Source organism: Leptonychotes weddellii, chromosome 4, assembly GCF_054177405.1.
Source record: "Leptonychotes weddellii isolate Sample4059 chromosome 4, ASM5417740v2, whole genome shotgun sequence".
NCBI classification, from domain to species: Eukaryota; Metazoa; Chordata; class Mammalia; order Carnivora; family Phocidae; genus Leptonychotes; species Leptonychotes weddellii.
The window spans coordinates 15315433-15334585 of record NC_138372.1 but is presented as its reverse complement, the minus strand read 5'-3'; the positions used below and the strand labels follow the sequence as shown (position 1 = coordinate 15334585).

General features: G+C 47.2%; 1 protein-coding gene and 1 long non-coding RNA gene across 6 annotated transcripts in view; both read right to left on the bottom strand.

Moving 5' to 3' along the window:
• Nucleotides 1–19153, bottom strand: part of ZBTB40 (zinc finger and BTB domain containing 40) — a 73168-nt gene that overhangs the window by 8622 nt on the left and 45393 nt on the right. For all 5 annotated transcript variants that reach the window (XM_081817694.1, XM_081817695.1, XM_081817696.1 and 2 more), the window contains 11 exons: nucleotides 18378–18567; nucleotides 17614–17756; nucleotides 13802–13994; nucleotides 11917–12053; nucleotides 11309–11510; nucleotides 10835–10968; nucleotides 9024–9192; nucleotides 8267–8725; nucleotides 7272–7478; nucleotides 3370–3534; nucleotides 608–822 (listed from right to left, as the gene is read on the bottom strand). In XM_081817694.1, coding sequence (XP_081673820.1) covers nucleotides 608–822; nucleotides 3370–3534; nucleotides 7272–7478; nucleotides 8267–8725; nucleotides 9024–9192; nucleotides 10835–10968; nucleotides 11309–11510; nucleotides 11917–12053; nucleotides 13802–13994; nucleotides 17614–17756; nucleotides 18378–18567 — 2214 coding nt within the window. The remainder of the gene's footprint in view (nucleotides 1–607; nucleotides 823–3369; nucleotides 3535–7271; nucleotides 7479–8266; nucleotides 8726–9023; nucleotides 9193–10834; nucleotides 10969–11308; nucleotides 11511–11916; nucleotides 12054–13801; nucleotides 13995–17613; nucleotides 17757–18377; nucleotides 18568–19153) is intronic.
• LOC145721197 (uncharacterized) lies at nucleotides 12102–13781 on the bottom strand. The gene is made up of 2 exons (XR_014144713.1): nucleotides 13710–13781; nucleotides 12102–13613 (listed from the first exon to the last, which is right to left on the bottom strand). It is a non-coding gene; the product is annotated as an uncharacterized LOC145721197 (long non-coding RNA).

Genomic DNA, 19153 nt, shown 5'->3' with positions numbered 1-19153 from the left:
TCTGTGGAGCTGAAATTAGCTGCTGGGCTTTTCTCCCTACATCCAAATCCTACAGACGTCACAAGAACCATTTTTTTCTCTGTAGTTTTAGAGTTGAGCTTCTCATATGTGGTTTCTTTTTAGTTCCACACGGGGTTTCCCTTTAATTACATACTAAATTCTACGGTGAAAAAGCAGACCCCTTCCCTAGGAGTTTAAAAACAGCAATAACAACCCAGTCATTGTGCTAAACAAGGTAACTCCAGGCAATGTTATACAGTCCATTGTCACTCTCACATCCCTTGACACATGGGGTCAATAGGCTCCACAGAGTGTGAATGTCCAAGGGGAAAAGCAGCATTCAGCTCATGACAGGGCTGAAATCCAAGAGAAGAGGTGTAGGAATTTTCGGCTCCAATTAAAGCTCCCAACTGCATTACTCTGACCAGATCACCTTAGAGAATCTGAGTAATTACAAGCTGCATCCTTCATGGTAGCAGCCACATCGTCCTCTCTGGGACTCCTGGCAGATGTAAGGGAGGATAGGCTGGGGACTGGGGATGGGGATGGGGACGGGGGTGGGGGACGGGGAGGGGGAGGTGGTGCTCCCGGCCGAGCGCACGGTCACCTGGTAGGCCTTGTTGCAGATCCCACAGCTGAAGGGTTTCCCTCCGACGTGGGTCACCATGTGCCGCTCCAGCATGGAGGGGGCACTGAAGATCTTGCCGCACGTGGGGCAGGGGTGGTACTCCTTGGAGTGCACCTCGTGGATGTGCTTGCGGTGGTCCTGCAGAGTGGGGAAGCTCATCCTGCATTTCTTGCAGTCGTACGGATCTTCTATGTCTGGTTTCACGGACATCCGTGAGGAGAGAGGGAGGGGAAAAACACCACAGGCAGCCGTCAGGGAGACGTGGCTGCTGTGCACGGCTCCAGGTGCGAGACTGTTCAGAGGTCAGGCCCGGCCACGAGCACGGCGATCACCTGACTACCCCCTACCTTCGTCTCATCCCAGGAAGGGGGATGCCTCCTCTGAGGCTTCTGTACTAAACCCCCTCTGTGGCACCAGGTAGTTCATCGCCATTCCTCACATTACATCCTACAAGTTCAATTCCACTTAACTACTTTGCAGGGAGTACTGCCCTTGCTGTTCCCCTGCCTGCACTGGGCATTTCTGAGTGTTCTCATTTTCTGCAGAGATTTCCAACACACTCCCCAGAGCCTCACTATTTCCTTTGTTGTCAACGTTGACTGACAGGAAGAATGCTTCCCTCCTCCTCACCTTAGATTCAACAATACAAACATTTTCAATGTTTAATGAGTGCTGTATGACAGGCATGTTTTAAGTGCCTTACAAACATAAACTCACTCTATCTTTCCAATAACCCTATGAGTGGGATCTACTATCATCCTATTTTAGAGATTAGGAAAAGCAACGCTTAGAGAGCACCCAGTGACACAAGTGGGAAATGGCTGAAGTGGGTGACAGTCCAGCTCTCATTCCCAAGGCCGTGCTCTGAGCCACCTGCTTAACTAGACACGCCAACTTTGCAGGGAGGCCTCAAAAATAAGCAGCAGCACTGATGAAGGATACATTTGCCATCCCTATGGCAAGAGACTTCAATTTATTTTTTCTGAAAGCAACAGAAAGCAGAATGTTTTAATAATACAATCCTTTGCCTACTAGCCAATCTTACGTGTGCACGGAGTCCAATTAATTCTGGAATTTGGACACACGGCAGCACTTGGTGTCATTAACCAGTGTCCCTGTGGACATGAGCTCTTGAAATCTCAGTCTACACAGTCTCTGAAGGCACGGTGAAGCAGTTGTCCATCCGCGATGACGCGGTCCTGTGACAGGCAAGGAGTGGTCCAGGAGAGGGGCCTGGCCGCTGGCCTGCTGCCAATGACACGGAAGTCTTGGGGCTCCTCTTCATCCTGACAGTTGATTAGTCCCACCCTCTCCTGGCTCCCAGGTAATGCTACCAGGAAAAGGAGACTAGAGCAGAATGACCTTTAGAAAGATCGAAAGGACACTGAACTTATGGCACCAGATCTAAGCCAGATCTCATCATCTGGGAGTCTACTGCAGCTGGATACGGGGACTTGTGAACTCTCTGGGGGAAAGGGGCAGCAATGTATATACCTCCTGCATTGCCCAGTGTCTAGCCCCATGTCGGGCACATAGGAGCCCTGGCAACGTCCTTTGCTGGCTGGCTGATAATATATTTGAATGTATTGACATAAAGCCTGTGTTTGTGAGGCACTGTTTTTGCTGACAGCTAGAAACTGGTGTGTGGGAAACAGGGGTGGGGAGGGAAGAAGGGGAGAAGGATATGCAGGGTGAATGGGACGCCAGAAAGACAGGCTTTGATGGTGACAAATGGCACCTGAGAGGGTTGCTTTCACCACCAATAATACTATCTGGCATTTATCGAGCATTTTCTGTGTGTCAGGCAGGGAGCTTCATGCTTTACATGGGATACCTTACTAATTCTCACAGCAATCCAAGGTGGTGGCATTATTATTTTTCCTCATTTACAGAAGGGGCAGAGGGGGCTTGGAAAGGTTAAGAACTCTGTTTAAGGTCTCAAGGAAGTAAATGGCGGGGTCAAGGTCCAGTTCCAGGCCCGTGTGGTGTCAGAGCCCAAGCTCCTAACCCCCCTGCTGCACCATGCTGCTCACTCCCGCTGTAACCAGTCTGCTGGGGGAGGTGGGACGTGGCCGCCCGACCACACTGGCCATTTCCCAAGGCCGGGATGAGGACGCACAGAGCTCTCTTTGCCTTCCTGTGCGTGTGTTGACCAGAAGTGTGTTTTGTCTGTATAAGTTCTGGTAAAAGGGGAGACAGGCGGGGGCAGACCCCACTACCTGCGTGGCCCCAGGGGCACAGGGGACAGAATGCCGTGCAGTAGGCTTCCCGGGGCGGGAGGTGGGAGGCCTGAGCAGGGACCACTCACGACAGGAGATATTAACTCAGACAGCGTCTGGCTGCTCCTATGGGGAAGGCGGGTAGGACTCCAAGATGAGCGGGGGAGGGAGGGGGCGTGCAAAGAGCCGCTCAGTGGACCTAATGGGAATATTCTGTTGCTCTACGGCCTGTCTGTTACTGAGGCTCTCCTTCAAGCATAATTTGCCTTTGTCAGCCAAGCAGTGCCAGGTGGGCTAAAAAGGAGACAAGGCAACAGCCCGGACATTACACAATGACATGTTAAAATGGGATTTTTCTAGAAACAGAAACGAGGGACTCAGTTTTGAAGGAGAATAGGGGAGGGGAAGGCACCAAATGGGGCCTGGCTCTGGTGGAGTGACAACGTCTGTCATGATGGTTACACGCCTTCTCAGAGCCACGCCTGGCGCTGAGAGCCTGACAGCCGCCATCTCCGTACGTACTGTGAAAGGTGTGCAGGTGGATGGACAGGCCGTTGGCTTGCCGGAAGCCCTTGCCACAGTCCCTGCAGACATACGGCTTGTCGCCGGTGTGGGTCCTCACGTGGCGGGACAGCTCAATGGACTGGGCGAACACAGCGTCACAGTACTGGCAGGCATACATTTTCCCTGGAAACACGCACGAGTTTCCTTATTAGAAACAGCACCAAACATGTATGGCCTCCCTAACACAAGATCACACTATAAGGCACGTGTTGGGGAATATGATCTGGGAGACGGCGTTAGAACCACACGCAATTTGTAACACACTGGGTGAGAGGTCTGGGCCCTTCTATCGGATGGCATCTCACACACAGCTGATGGCAGTGTGGCCCCCCTCCCCGAGGAATAAGGACAGCTCATCACACAAGGCCACCCATCTGTTAACCAGGCCACCCCAAGTAAGGAAGAGCTCATTCCACTCCCAGGAAGCAGAATATATATCCTCATGCCCAGAAACCCCCGGGTCTGGATCCCTCGCCACACGCGCTGTGCAAAATCGCGCCTGCACACAGAGGTGACAGACGGGACTCAGAGAAGGGAAGCCTCCTCCTGCTGACTTGCTATAAAGTTATTATAAATCATTTGGCTTCTCTATTCTCTCACACACATAATGAGGATACAATGGCCAGACTGCCAAAGGCTGTTAGGAAATAGAGGTAAGGAGCAAGGCTGGAAAACTGGCATTTGTAAGAAACCACCAGACCAGCTGTGCCCCCAGGCTCCCTTCTGGGCCAGCAGAGAAGTGGAGAAATCAGTGAGGTGAGGGTCCAGATCCCCCAGATCCTAGGGCCTACTTCAGCTAGAGCAATCAACGTCATTTGCATTTTTCACATGTTGGGCTTTGAAATAAGATTTTGTTAGGAGAAAAAGGGTTTCTTCAATCAAGAGTTGAAATTATTGAGAAGCCCAGGACTCAGCCCTTGGCCTTCTTCTTTATCCTCCCTTTGTAGATAACCTTATCTCAGAGCTCAGATACCATCTGTACCCTGATAGCGCCCACAGTTCTATCTCTGGCTCCCAGTTTCCCCTAGAACTGCAGACTTAACACATCCAACCTCTTACGACTGTCCTTCTCTGCCTGGAGGTGTCACCGGTCCCCCAGACAGAGCTCCTGAGGCTCCATCCCTGGCACTCCCGCAACCTGCCAGCAGCCCCCATGCACTCTGGTTTCCTCCGCTGCAGTGAATGGCAGGGCCATGTCCTCAGCTGCTCATGCCAGAAACCTCACACCCATCCTTAACTCCTCCCCGCACACCCACACGCAGCCCACCATGGGTCCTATCTATCACTTCCGCTTCAATACCACATCCCCAAACTTGAACGTCTGACAACCGCCCCTAGCACACTCCAGCTGAGAGCCCCGTCACCTCCACACCAGACAAATGGCCTGCCCTGCCTCCCTGTGAACACGACTCTTGCCTTATTACAGCAGACTGTTGAGAGTGGCCAGAATTAACTCCAAAAAACATAGTCACATCCTACTGCTCTTCTGCTCCCAACTGTCCTATGGCTTCCTGCTGTAGAATAATGGCCCCCAAGGATGCCCATGTCCTAACCCCTCGAAACTTGGGAATACGTCCCCTCACGCAGCAAATGGGGCTTTGCAGATATGATTAAGTTAAGGATCTTGAAATGGGAACACTATCCTGGATTATACCAGCAGGCCCAACATAATCACAGGGTCTTTGGAAGAGGGAGCAAGAGGGTCAAAGGAGGAGGCACGATAGGGGACCCAGAGGTTGCAGGGGCATGGCCATGAGCCAGGGAAGGCACACGACCGACCTCCACAAGCTGGGAAAACAGGGAACAAGTTCTCCCCCCGACCTTCCAGAAGGAACACACTCGCCAAAACTTTGACTCTTCCTAAAACCTCTTTTAGCCTTTTAACCTCTGAAGTGGCGAGATAATACATTTGCATTGATTTCAGCCACTGTGTGTGGTAATCCGTTATAGCAGCAATAGAAACTAGCACACTCTGCATAAAAACCCAAGTCCTAAAAACAGAACAAAATAAAACAACAACAACAAACAAAATCCTGACCCTGGTTTCTAAGGCCCTACAAGACCTGGCCTCTGGTGACCTCTCTGGCCTTCTCTCTTACCACTCTTCCCTTGTCTACTCTGCTTTGGCTCCTTCTAGTTTTCTTGATGTCTAACAGGTCAGGCTCATTCCCACTTGGGGAGGGGGCTCTGCACTTGGGATGCTCTTCTAGATCTTCTGTAGGCTCTCACATCACTCGGTTTCCTACACAAGCCTCACGTCTCCGGGGCTGCCTCTGATGAGAGCGAACCCTGACGTTCCCCTGCTGCTTCCCCTACTTTATGCAGTGACTACTGTCTGAACTTATATTACATGTTTGCTTATGGTCTCTCTTACCCACTGGAATGCAAACTCCATGGGACCATGTGTGTACACTTACACTCTCCCCGGTGCCTGGAATAGTGCTGCAGAAATTCATTCACTCAGTAAATGTTTCCTGAGGCTCTACTCTTGCTAGGTACTATTCCACTCATACACAAGTGGGGGCGGGGGGGAGACTAACAGCTCCACCTTCATGGAGCTTGCATTCTAACAGGGGGAGACTGACTAGAAACACAAGAAATTAATGAAGTAGATAATATATCCTATGACAAGCCCCACAGAGGAAAACGATGCAGGGGAGCTGGAGCTGGGGCTGGGGCTGGGGCTGAGATTTTACACGGGGTGGTCGGGAAAGGACTCGCGGGGAAGAGGTATGAATGAAGACCTGAAGGAGGTGAGGAGGGATGACAAGAAAGCAGGTGTCCTGCAGGGCTGGAGCCTTGCAAGGAGGCTGCAGTGGGGAGAACGGGGTGAGGGTGGGGAGAGGAGTAAGAGGGGAGGTCTTAGGGGACCTGGTCACAGGGAGCCTGGTGGGCTATCGTTAGGCCTTCAGATTTTACACCAAGTGAGGTGAGGAGCCTTTGCAAAAAGGTTTTGAGCAGAGGAGTGACAGGATATGGGTTAGCACTAAAAGAACCACTGGGGCCTGTGTCCCGAGAGCACCATCTAGGGAGAGGAGGAGAGCAAGGGGACCAGTTAGGTGGCCCGTAGCTACCACAATCCACGTGAGATGATGGTGGGATTTTATTTGGTTTTTTTAAGGTTTTATTTATTTATTTGAAAGAGAGAGCATACAGAGGGAGAGGGAGAAGCAGGCTTCCTGCCAAGCAGGGAGCCCGATGCGGGGCTCGATCCCAGGACCCTGGGATCCTGACCTGAACCAAAGGCAGACGCTTCACCGACTGAGCCCCCCAGGTGCCCGATGGTGGGGTTCTTCCTTACACATAAATGTACAAACAAGGCAGAGAGTCCTCCAAGAAGCCCTCACTGACCACGCATCTCCCTGCCTCTGACAGGACTAGAAACCCCTCCTCCATCCTTCATCTGGCTGGGGTTATTCCCTATCCCACTGCCGACGGCTCTGCACTGCATTGGTCTCTACACCAGGGAACCCCTGGCCCATCAGCTCTGGGAGCACAGCAGTTCCAGCTTCGTCACTCGGCCGCGGCCGCCGCCTGACCCATAGCAGGTGCTCAGCCAGGGTTTTTCTCATGCTTGAACTCCACCTCCAAGCCCAAGGAACTCCTGGCTTTCTGCCAAGTCTGCAACTGTACGGTCACAATCCTACCTTAGCTAGCCTCTCTTCGCAAACTCTCACCATGAGCATCTTACATGCCTGTGTATCTATGTACTTCCGTCATCACTCCAGACAAAGACTTTGCATTGTTTTTTTGTTTTTAATCTACTTGAGATACATGTCATGCCTAGTTCCAAATGGGTTTTTGGGCAGTTCATCCAGTTAAAGTTGGCAGGAAAAATGAAGAAACTCTTCACGCCTTACCTTCTGAGTGCTTCTTCTTGGTGTGGTAGGCCAGGGCAGAAGCCTGGGTGAAGGTCATGAGGCAGTGCTTGCACATGAACGGGCGGTCCCCCGTGTGAAGGCGAAGGTGGTTCTTCAGGGTAGAATTGGCTGCAAACTTGGCCCCACACTCTTCACAGGAGAAAGGCTTCTCGTCAAAGTGCTCTGTCAGTTTGTGGTACTGCATGCCTAGGAAAGTCATGCCAGGGACCAGAGGGACACCAGTCATCAACGTGAGGACTCCAGCATGAGGACACGTAACAGCACTGTCTGAGGCCAGACCCCAAGAGGAAGCACAGCATGAACCACAGGACAGTAGGCCATGCTCACTGGGACCTCACTCAGCCATGCTGCTCAGCCGCCTACTGCCCAGCACTCCAGAGGTCACCTTGGTCCCACTCCTGTTTGGGGCAGGCATCAAGTGTTCTGGGTTTATCTTTCCCCTCCCCTCTCTCTCTTAAATAGGATCCACCACCCAGAAACAGTGAAACAAAACTCACTTTTATGTTTCACTGGGTTTATCCAACATCCGGGACAAGGGTAAACAATTTTGACTACACATCCCAGGGTTTCTGTGACTCGTTTATTATCAAGAAATAAGCGATACATGGAAACCTAAGAGTCAGGTGTTAAATAGCTGGTTATTATTATAAATAATAGTAGCCACAATTTACTAACTCTACTGCAGGCCTTGTACGTAGGTGTTTAACTATATTATCTTAAATCTTTATATAACAATTCAAAAAAGTGGGTGGTGTCAGGGTGCCTATTTAACAGATGGGAAAATTAAAGCTCGGAGGGCTGATTCCACAGCTCATGCTTTTCTCAAAACATTACCCTGCCCCTGTAGGAGTCTGCTCTGTTTCCCAGGCCCATCCATAGCCCTTCCTGCACACAGCTAGAGGCAAGGCCTAGGACCCACACTACAATATCCAGAATTCTCACCCTCTGAAATTACTTCGCCTTCTTTAAAGTACCTGAGGCATGGGCAAATTCTCTTCCACAGAGGTCACATGTCACCGGCAGCCTCTTCTTCTTCTTCTTCGGGACATCGGGCTCTCCTCCTGCACCATGGGCCTCCAGCTGATGTTTTTCCAGCTCCTTCTTAGAATCCTTGGTCTCGCTGCACTCCTTACACTGCACCTGTTTGCTCTTGGCCACCCGGCAGCGCTTCATGTGCACCTTCAGGCGGCAGTAGAAATGGAAGCTTTTGTCACAGGCCTTACAGACGAAGCTCTTCTTGGCAGAGTTGGGGGAGGCAGACGTGTCTTTGTCTTGTTGCTCTGGCAAGGAACCGGTCTCGCCTTGACCGCTCTGTTTGCCAGGCTGGCAGCCTTCCTCTGCTGGCTCGGCATCTGTTCTGTCGTTGGCTTCACGGTGAAATTTGGTGTTCACCTTCCATCTTTCCCTCTCTCCACTTTCCCGAGTAAGGAAGCCTGCAGACGGAGAAAAACTGCATGGCTCTGGAAATTCTGCGTTTCTACTTTGCTTCCTAACTTCTCTTAGAGAAGGCTGCAGACTATGTGGGACCCTCTAAAACTCTGGAGTAATACCACTGTCACCTTTACTTTCCGATACATGACCATAGCATCAGTTTACATCTCTGCTTGTGACCTATCTAGGTACTGAGAGCATACCGAATAAGGCGGCAACGGACGAACCCTTCTAAGAACTGCTGCCTCTTCTCTCCAATACGGACACAACCTGCGAGCCCCACCCCACTCTGTTCCTTACCAGTGTATGCTAACTCATGCATGACAGGCTGCAGGCCTGGGAAAGATCTGTGGACGCTGCACAGGAGGTGACATATTTCGATGGCCGGGACAGATTTTTCCATGGCTCTGCTCAGCACTACTTTCAGGGAAGCTTCAGGGCTGGCTGTCTCAGAGGAAATGCTCAGAATCTAAATGAACACCATGAGACAAAGGTTTGTGGTTAATATCAGCAGTATTCTCCATGGTTTTCAACTTAGGGGGAAAAAAAGCTACTTTCAGGAAGGCACTGCTCCATCTATAACAAGTTTACATTTCTTGTGATAAATGTAGTGGAGAACCCTCTTTTCCAGAGAACAGGGAAATTGGCAAAATTTAAAAAAAGAAAAAAAAAGAAAGAAAGAAAAGAAAAGGGAGGCCCGTGTCAAGACAAACGTGCAAATACAAAGAAGGTACCAGCAAGGAAGCACTGCGCATTTTCTACAAGAAGCAACTTTTCAGAAGCCAGGAGTCTCCACAAGAACTTTTCTAGATCTTAATATTAAAAGCTTGGAAAGCTGTAGGATTTGGTAGTTGGTGGCTCTGTCTTGAAGATCAAGATAATTTTTCATAATATATAATTGTCTCAGTGTCTGGAAGTAATTCTGCATGATCAGTGGCTTCACATTTTTAGACCCTTAGATGTACCCTTTTAAACATTTTCTTTCATGAAAAAAAAACTCAGCTTTTTAAAGAACGGTTCAAATAGAGGGGCTTTAAAGAGGCCAAGAATTTTATTTCAAAGCCATCCTCTTTCAGAATGTTAGAACTATCAGCAGAAAGAGTCCGTACACTGAGAAAATAAAGCAAAACCATCCACAGATGGCCAAATGGAATTTTCGTTTGGGAAGACATTTTATTTCTGCTCTTTTCAAGTCTATCTAAATAAACCTAATGTCCCTGGAGGCAGGCCTGAGATTCATTAGCAAGGCTCAAACTCATCAACTGCAGGAGCTCCGTTTCTGAAGCGGGAAGCATGCTAGAGAGAGTCTAGCAGATGCATCCTTCCTGTGAAGCCCCAAAGAAATATGTTCCACCTTCTTCCCATCTGAGAGTCAGACCAAGGTGGCGCTGTCACCTGTGTGGACAGTGTTAGAAACCTGCCCTTCTGCACACCTTCCACGCCTACCTGGATTAAAAAGCACATGCAGGTGAACCTAATTTTAGTCCCTTTATAATTCTTCCCCACTTGAGATGCCCATGATCCTGGGCTGGACATCCATGAATCCCCCCACTGTCCCCACCTGGTTTTTCTGGGATGCTGGCCACACTGAGAAGCATTACAGAAAATGAGCTGGCACTGTTTGCTACCGCATATGGGCAAAAGCTTTGTTCTATCTATGTTTATCTTGGCTCTTCCTAGACGCTGGAACAGAGTATGTAATATGACCAACTTTACTTTTCTTCCTCTGAAAGCAGTTGCTTTTGAGAACATGTTAGGGAACAGTATCATGGTTCCCCTTGAGTTTACTGAGGTTTAGGCAAATGAAATACATCTAGGTTTGAGTCACATGAGCCTGGGTTCAAATCCTGACTTCAACTCTGACCAGCTGGAGCATCCTAGACATGTTACTGAACCCCTTGGAGCCTGAGTTCCCTCATCTGTAATATGTGGATGACACCATCCTGCCATGCAGAGTTGGGAGAATTAAAAAACAAAGAAGTGTTGGCTCAGCACGGGGCTCGGCTCGCAAAAGGCACCCCGCATAATCTGGTGCCCCCCTCAGGAACGAGACCATCCAGGGCATTAGCCTGGTAGAACTCTCTGGAACAACGGGTTTTCCCCCGCCGCACCTCCTTCACAGCGTCTACCAGCTGTTCCTCCTCTGCAGTAAAGCACTTGAGTCCCACCCCCTGTTGGATGGCCTCTAGGATCAGTCTGCGATGCCTCAGGACGGCTTCCAAGGCTGCACTTTCTGGGCTGGCCACTGAAAGAAAGGGGGATTGAAAACTCATGAATGAAGCTATGAGCACCATTTTTCCTTCACCCTTCTCAACTCAACTCTTCACAGGGAGGATACACTTCACCAATCTCCTTCCTGGGGCTGGGAGTGGGGAAAATGGCAAATTAATACAAGCTTAGACTATTTCCTGCGTATTTTATTTTACGAGGTGCACAAACTCCCATGTCCTTGAAAAAAACTATCAGTCCTTACTTCCGATGGTGGGGATGTGGAAGATGGCCATGAGAGCTGCTGCTCTTTTCTGGCAAGACTGACGCTACTCTCCACTGGGGACAAGGCTCTGACAGAGATCAGGTACGCCTACCTGCCCGGAAGAAGGCATCGGCACCAGATTCCCTTCGTATTTCCTCCATGAGCAGGTTCAGGGGGCAGGTCTTGGTCTCCTGAGCCACCAGCAGCAATTGCCAAATGGCTGTTGCAGAGAGAGTCTGCTTTTCTAGAACTGCTGACATCAGAGAACTGAAACCACCCGAGCCAGAGTCACGTTTCACGAGCTTCTCCATGACCTTCAAGATGTGGCACAGAAATATATGTAAGGGATCCTCTAGGCACCAGCCCAGCTGCAGAGCTGCGAGTCTGAGTCCTGGGCTATAGTGGACGTACTTCTGGGGGTTTCTCAGCATCACTTCTCAACCGGAGAGACTTTTATAACTGCCAAAGCTCTTCACACTTCCTTTTGAATGCCTTTCTTATTACTGCAGAAATTACAACCTCTGACTTATCACTCTGCCCTAGAAATCAAATCACCTTGTTTTTCTCCTTCTCTACGGACCCCTTAGCATTTCTCATCACGGCTGTGTGTGTACATTTATGTAAAATACAAATATATTTTTAAAGTATGTATATATGTCATCTTTTTTCCTTCTCTCATTTTACCCACCCTCCCTCCCTCTCCCCCTCTTTTTCTCTTACCTCTCTTTCTCCACGGGCTAAACCCTTCACGTGTGGGATCATTTTTAGTAATATCTGGTTGTCTGTGAAAATCTCCGAGAGGTTTTCATGATACCGCCTCAACAGCTCGGTCCCATAATCATCAGGGCTTGCTTGGACTGCAAGGATATTAGCAAAACAATAATGTTTGCTACAACAAAATGTCCTTACGGGCTTCTGCTACAGAGGATGAGGGGAGTTACAAATGACAGAGGAAGAGCATTATCACACAAGTGCTCTGTCTCCTCTGCAAGGCAAGTTCGGCTCCTGGCTTGGGGCCTCATATACGTGTGTTCAGATCTCCTTTGGTTTACCCTTAATCACTTGGTGCTTCGGGTCACAAAACCACTAACACTTTCAAAGTCAGGGGTTTGCAAAGCCAGTGATTACTCAACAGGGAGGTAATTAGAAGGCGTGCTTGTAAGAGATTCAGACATACAGATTCAAGGGATGTTATTCCTCGAGCCTGAGGTTAAGGATCCATGTGGCAATCCAAAATACTAGCAGGCATGAGTCAAGACTCCGGTAGTGAAGCTGACCCATTGTTCTTCATGCCCTTTGAGCCAATCTGTTACTCTCTTTTAAAAGGTCCTATTTAATTTCAAAGTAAGAAAAATAAACACTATCAGGCATTTCCTTTGGTTTTATAGATATTTAAAAATGTATTCTCCTCTTTGGCCCAGTTAACTTTGCTTCTGGGAATCATGCCTTAAGAAATGCTCTGGAGGCAAAGAGTCTGTGTACAAAGATATTTGTCACTGTGTCACCTGTGATGAGGAGGGGGAAGAGAACATCTAATATTCACTGAGGACCTATGATTTGCTAAATGCTGCACATACACTGTCTCACAGTAGCCACAAAAATGGATGTGATGGGTGCCATTCTCACCCCCATCTCAGAGAGGAAAAAGCGAGGTTCAGAAGGGTTAAGTCATTGGCTCAGGGTCACACAGCTACAAAATAATCAGGCAGTCTTGATAGCCCTAACCGTTACACCACATGTACCCCTAAACAGGGCATGAGTAATGCATGATATACATCCCTATAATGGAAAACTACACAGCCTTCAAAAATAGGGTTATAGAGCATTTTCTGCAATGTGGGGGAGAAAGTTTATATGACACTGTTAAACAGAGGAAATTATAAAATTATAAAATACAGTAGAATATCTCACCATTGTAAAAATAATGTGACAAATACGTCAATGGGCTAGTACTGACATAATCAAGTGGAAGGGTTTGAGGTTGTTTTCTTCTTTATTTTGTAAATGGTTCAAGTTTGTATTGGTATTCATGATTTTTATAAGCTAGAAGAAAGTTCTCTCCTTTTCCAACTACCCTTTTTCTGAAAACCACCTCGGTCTCAAATGCTCTGGGAATGGGGAGAACTGGCTAGACTTGGTGCATTTTTCTAAGGACTGGGACAGGGACTCCCGTCCCCCCAGACTGAAGGTACACGAGGGGTGGGTAATTCTGGGGACCGCCAGAACCAAACAGCACTCACACGGGAGTGGGAAAATCAAGATCAGAGTCTTGGCTGTTCAGATTTATCAACCCAGCTTGTCAAAATCATGAGCTCTGTGAGCCGGCTGGCTCCTTCGGCATTCCCAAGTGCCAGGTGCCAGCCCTGGAAAAGCCACACCTTCACAAACGCCGAACCACGGGAACATCACGGGGATGCCTGATGGACAAGAGGCGTTCTCAGATTTCAGATCTTAACTCCAGAACTACTGAGAATCACTGCTTTCTGTTGTACAAGGGCATCTCTCACCATTACCTCATCTCCCCAGCATGGAGCCCAAAGGGTGTTGAAGCTCTAATTTTCTGTGGGAGAGGTTCCAGTCCAGAGAGCCGACAATTAACGGATACCTGGGGTGCCTGACGAGGTGGCTAATCGCTGCAAATTCTCCAGCAGAAGGCCCAAGTGTGGTGATGTCGGTTTCACAGCCTGAAGGAGTTTTACCAAACTCTCTGCAGTCAGAGTCTTATCTTCAGACACACTGTGCAGAAGCTTCTCCATCGTCTCCTTGGGTGTCCCACCCTCGCAGCAATCCAGGATCACCTGCAGCGGCAAGCAATCGGGCAGACAGTGGTTACTGGCACTTCCAGATGCATCTGATGCGCCGCGGGGAACCCAGCAAGGCTCTCAGCAGGACGGGGCGCCTGTCCCCGGGTCCCCCTCCGCGGCCTCCAGCACCGCTTATATTCCCAGAGTCTCCTCCTTGTGCTATGTCAGTAAAAAGCCCAAGTTTTCTCCAAACGAACAGTTCTGTGAAAACCCTTCCTCCTCAACTGCAGGTTTGTGTAGACGCTTTGTGGTTCCCCCCATCCCTCCCCCCCAGTTTGCATTTTGTGAGATTTCTACCCAAAGCCCACATGGCAGCGCAGGCAGCCTACCTCTCCCCCGGTTCTTCAGACTGGGTTCGTTCAGACACAGGGACTGAGAAACAGACGGGCAATTAATGAATACAGCTACAGCGGTTTTCAGCCTCCGTTCAATAACTACATGATTGTGTAAGAGGTTGCAATTTCAGGCCAATCCTGTTATTTTACTTCCTTTTACTTAATTTTCATAGCAATTTGAATGTCCAGATAATTTACACATTAGTCTGGTCTCCAAAATAATAGATTTAAAGTGCATTTCTGGATAATTTTTCTTGTAGTTTCTGTATTCTCAATCTCTCTTATCAGCTCCACACACACATGGCTCCAGTCATCATCCCCCACTTCCACCCCCTTGTTCTTCCTTGGTGTGCTGGAGTCAGGAGGGCACAGGGCTCCAGCAAGAGGTTGAACAATAAAACACACGACTGTTATTTTATAGTTATTTTCCTATTACAAGAGAACTATTTCCTAATGTACTACAACTCACTATGTATAACTTGGCTCTTACGGCACAGATAACGTGGGAGGTTATTTCAACACATATAATCTACAGATTCCTTAAGTAACTGAATTTTGAGCTTTCCTTTGGGAAAATACCAGCTTTCAGGAGAAACAGTCAAGCAGATCAGTCACAGTAGCATGCCAGAGGACGCCATTATCAAATTAACTCCCATTGAAAAATAAATTTAGCTATAAAACCAAATTAGTTTCATGTATATGAAAGGAGTATCTATATTATATATATGAAAGGAATGCATACATTATATATTAAGCTGTCATATTCATCAATACAGAACACAGTCATTCTCTTTAATGTCTAATATAACTAGATTCCTACTAAATGAATCATAATTTAAAATTAAAGCACCTGTATCTAAAAACCATGCTGATTTCAGTGCTCTTAGTTCCTAAGCAATGGCCTGATACATAATGAGGCAGCCAGATACTGTCCAGAGTGGGCAGGGGCTTTAAAGCAGACAAGCCTAGGAGGAACCCCAGTCCTAAAATGCACAGCCGGTGTGACCTTCAGTGAGTCCTTTCATTCTTTGAACCTTATCTTCCTCATCTGTGAAAGAAGAGAATAATACCAACTCTTGCACACTTGTTATTAGGAGTTTCTGAAGTGAAGCTGCTATTTGTAGAGCCTGACGTAACGTCTAGGACATACGTGATCTTTAAATGATAGTTGGTATTGATACCCTTAGGCAGCTGTATGCACAGCGGTTAAGAGAACGTGCCGTATTTCCAAGTCTGAGCTCCAGTATGGATGCCCAGCAGCTGTGTCTCTGGGTGAGCTGCTTCACCTTCCTAAGTGTCTGTTTCCTCATATTTAAAATGAGGGTAATATCCGTGACTTCATAAAGTTGATGTGAGGGTAGAATTTAGTAACGTTTAAAAGGTCCTCAGCACACTGCTCGGCACACGGTAAGCAGTAAGTTAACAACTGTCATAATTACTATTTTTGTATCTGTTTCCAATCCTGAAGTAAAGACATTTCTATTTACCATTTCTTATAGAACCCAGGGTATGTATACATAGGGGCCGTGGTGCCTTGATTAGCATCATTCTGTAACAGAAGAGAGTTCTAAAAGGCTCGAGTGCATGTTCCATGTGATGCCCACACACTGTGGCCATTCAATCAACATTCACCTCTATGGTCCTGGTTTATTGTTTCGCTTCAGTTTTCATGAGAAGAAGTAGCTTAATGAAGCTCTGGTAGAACCCCAATTCTAAGAGGTGTTTTTGTGATTTGTAACTAATTACAGTTCTTCTGCTTCAGTCCTTTCTGTCAAGTAAACTGAAAGTGACAGAGGAAAATGACACTGTGGTCTGTCTTGGTGCAGAGAATGAGGCTGAGTCTGGGCTCTTCCTATAAATGCTGTTTTACCAAGAAAATGAAACAGTTCAAAGGACACATTCAATCTAGCTAATAAGGAAAAGGTTTGAATGAGTAATCGAATGAAATCCCTAAACAGGGAATCAGGTACTTCTAGAGCTATAAGCAACTTACTTAAACTGAGTGCCTGAAATTACATTCGGTCTTAAGCCTAAGGAGAAACCGGAAGCTTAATCTTATTTTGTATATTATCTTTCTCTAAGAAATTCAAAGGAGTTATAATTTTGGGAACACATAATTTATAAAGTCTAATTTTGAGATTAAGGATTGTTCCCATTTTATATGAAAAAACTACAATTTATGACCACTGAGAAAAAGAGAATTGAGGATCCAGTCTTTACTACTGATCCATTCTACCACTGCTTTCTAAACATTTTCTCTCCCAAACATGTAAGCCACTTCCCAGCTTTAAGAATTGATGCCACAGAAGTTCTCCGTCCCTACTCCTTCCTTCCAGATATAAAAATATTTTTAGCACAAAGTTGAAATCAATAACACCAACAAACACAGTTATCTAGTTGACTTGAGAAGTCATGACAGCAGTTTCATGAGGATTTTAGTAGCTGCTGGTGGGAGAGTAAACTGGTACAACCTTTCTGAAGGGCAATTTGGCAATATATAGCAAACACTTGAAAAATTTTATACTCTCTATTCCAAAATTCCACTTCTTAGAAATTACTCGAAGGAAATAGTTTGAGAAGTATGCAAAGACTTGTGTGCAAGGATGTTCTCTACATCATTTATTATGGCAGAAAGTTGGAAACAAATGTGCAACAACAAACAACTAACGAATTATGGTATGTTCATTAAACAAAATACAACGCAGCTACCAAAGCCCATACTATAGTATGGAAATATATTCACAATACATTAAATAAAAAACCCAAAGTTATTCTGCATAAGCCTATCCCAGGATGACTCAAACGAGAAAAAGTGGGAGCACATGCTCTAAAATGTCAGCAATGATCATCTCTGAGTGGTGAGATGGCGAGAGATTTTTTTTTCTTTTTGCTTGTTTCCCCAATTTTTCCTACAGGTGAACAGTGTATCGTTTCTGTAAAAAAGAAAAGTGCCAAAATTATAGTTACAAATGTGCCTAAACGTTTTCACTCCTGGGGCAACTGTTTTACATTAACAACTCATTGAGTCAGAGCAGGACTATCCCCACCCTATCCACATATCTAAACATTTCGTCATACGACACAATGTGTAAGCCCCTCAGCCAGCTGCTGCCAAGGGTACAAAGAGACACGGTTCAAGAATGTGAACATCTAGGTGCTTACTATGCAGTAGGTATAAAAACACTGCAAGGGAAAAAGTGCTATGGGCCACAAAGGAGGTTAAAAAAAGCGCTACATAAACTCAGGAAGGAGGAAGGGATGCTTGACACCGCAGTTACCCTTTTCTCAGTGCCAGTCAGGAATTCCTCCTTGGCTGTTTCCAGGAACTCCAGGATAGGTCTCAGCTGTGTGACACACTGGATCAGGTCCTCTTTGTGTTCTAGTAACAGAGCAGACAAGGTCTTTCCCTCCTCTGTGCTCCCTGGGGGAAGAGAGAGTGTGAGAGACGCACAGGAGAAGCTAGTCAATTTGAAGAAGATGACAGCACGGTTTGTCAAGAGAGATCTAACAGAATAGTAAAGTGATTCTCAGCCTATTTTGAGCACCCAAATGCAGAATCTCTTTCTGGAGAGGAAAATACTTTATTATTCTGTTTAAACGCTATGAAAGGAAAAATGTTTCATTTATCTGGCGAAACACAAAGCTGCAGAGCCAGGCAGAGGTTAACTTCCGGTTGGCAAGGCCACTGCTTTGCACCTATAACCCAAACGAGAGAAACTTCAGCCATCGGTGCTGCCGGCAAACCAGTTCACCCTGGGCACTCAAAACATCACCCGGGATGTGTGGCTTGTGAAGGGCAGGAGAACACTGATGATCCTCTCCAACTTCAAGGTGTCAGACTAGTTAACTAGGGGAGAGGAATGGAGACTCAAATTTAGCTTGTATATATTCAACAGGCAGCTTCTGGAATTATGTGTAGAACTGATGTGAAAATCACTTAATGATAATTAAGCCGCTGAGGAAACGTATCACCGGAGCAAACTTGACAGCACCTTCCCAGAATAAAACTCAAGCCACCCAGGTGGACAGGGTTTTCTCCTACCTTCTGGCTGCACCATGTCGACATCTGGTTTTCTGTCTAACAGTGCTGCCTTTACTGCAGGATTGGAATCTTGGTACAGCTTCAAGAGTGACACGACAGTCTGAACATCCAGGCTCTCATCTCTTACTTTATCCAGGATTCTCTGGAATGCCGAGTGTCCTTCTTCACCCTCAAGACATCCCATTATAGTCTGTGGACACAAGTAACCGGAAAGAGAGATCAGCCAGCCACAAGAACCCCATGCTCCTTGGATTTGGTGAGTGAGGCCCTCAACAATTTGATCCCTGCCTCTTTGGCCTTTCGTGGTATTTGGCATTCCGATGGCTTCTGTATCACGGCTCTTCTGACTTCAGAACACTGAAGCAGTCAGGATGGATAAGCACCCACCTTTCTGATCCCTCCTACTCGGCCTTCCTCACTGGTTCTCCTTCCAAATCCCTAACCATAAGCAGTACCGAAAACTGATCCCAACTCTATTTTTTCTCCTGTATGATCTCCCTTTGGAAAAACTCTTACATATACAGCTTTCATATCACCTCTAGGCCGATAACCCTGAAAACTAGCTCCCTAATGTTAAGCTTTCTGTTTAAATCTAGAGCCACACAGTTTCTACTAGAAATGCCTTATCCTCCAGAGGTCTTGGCACCACATGCCACCATCTGGACTCTTCTAACCCTGGAGTACTAAAATATCAGCAACTCCAGTGGTGAAATAAACAAAATTAGTGGGAGGAAGGCCAACTGGAAGGAAGGGTTAATATTTCTATTTTAGCAATA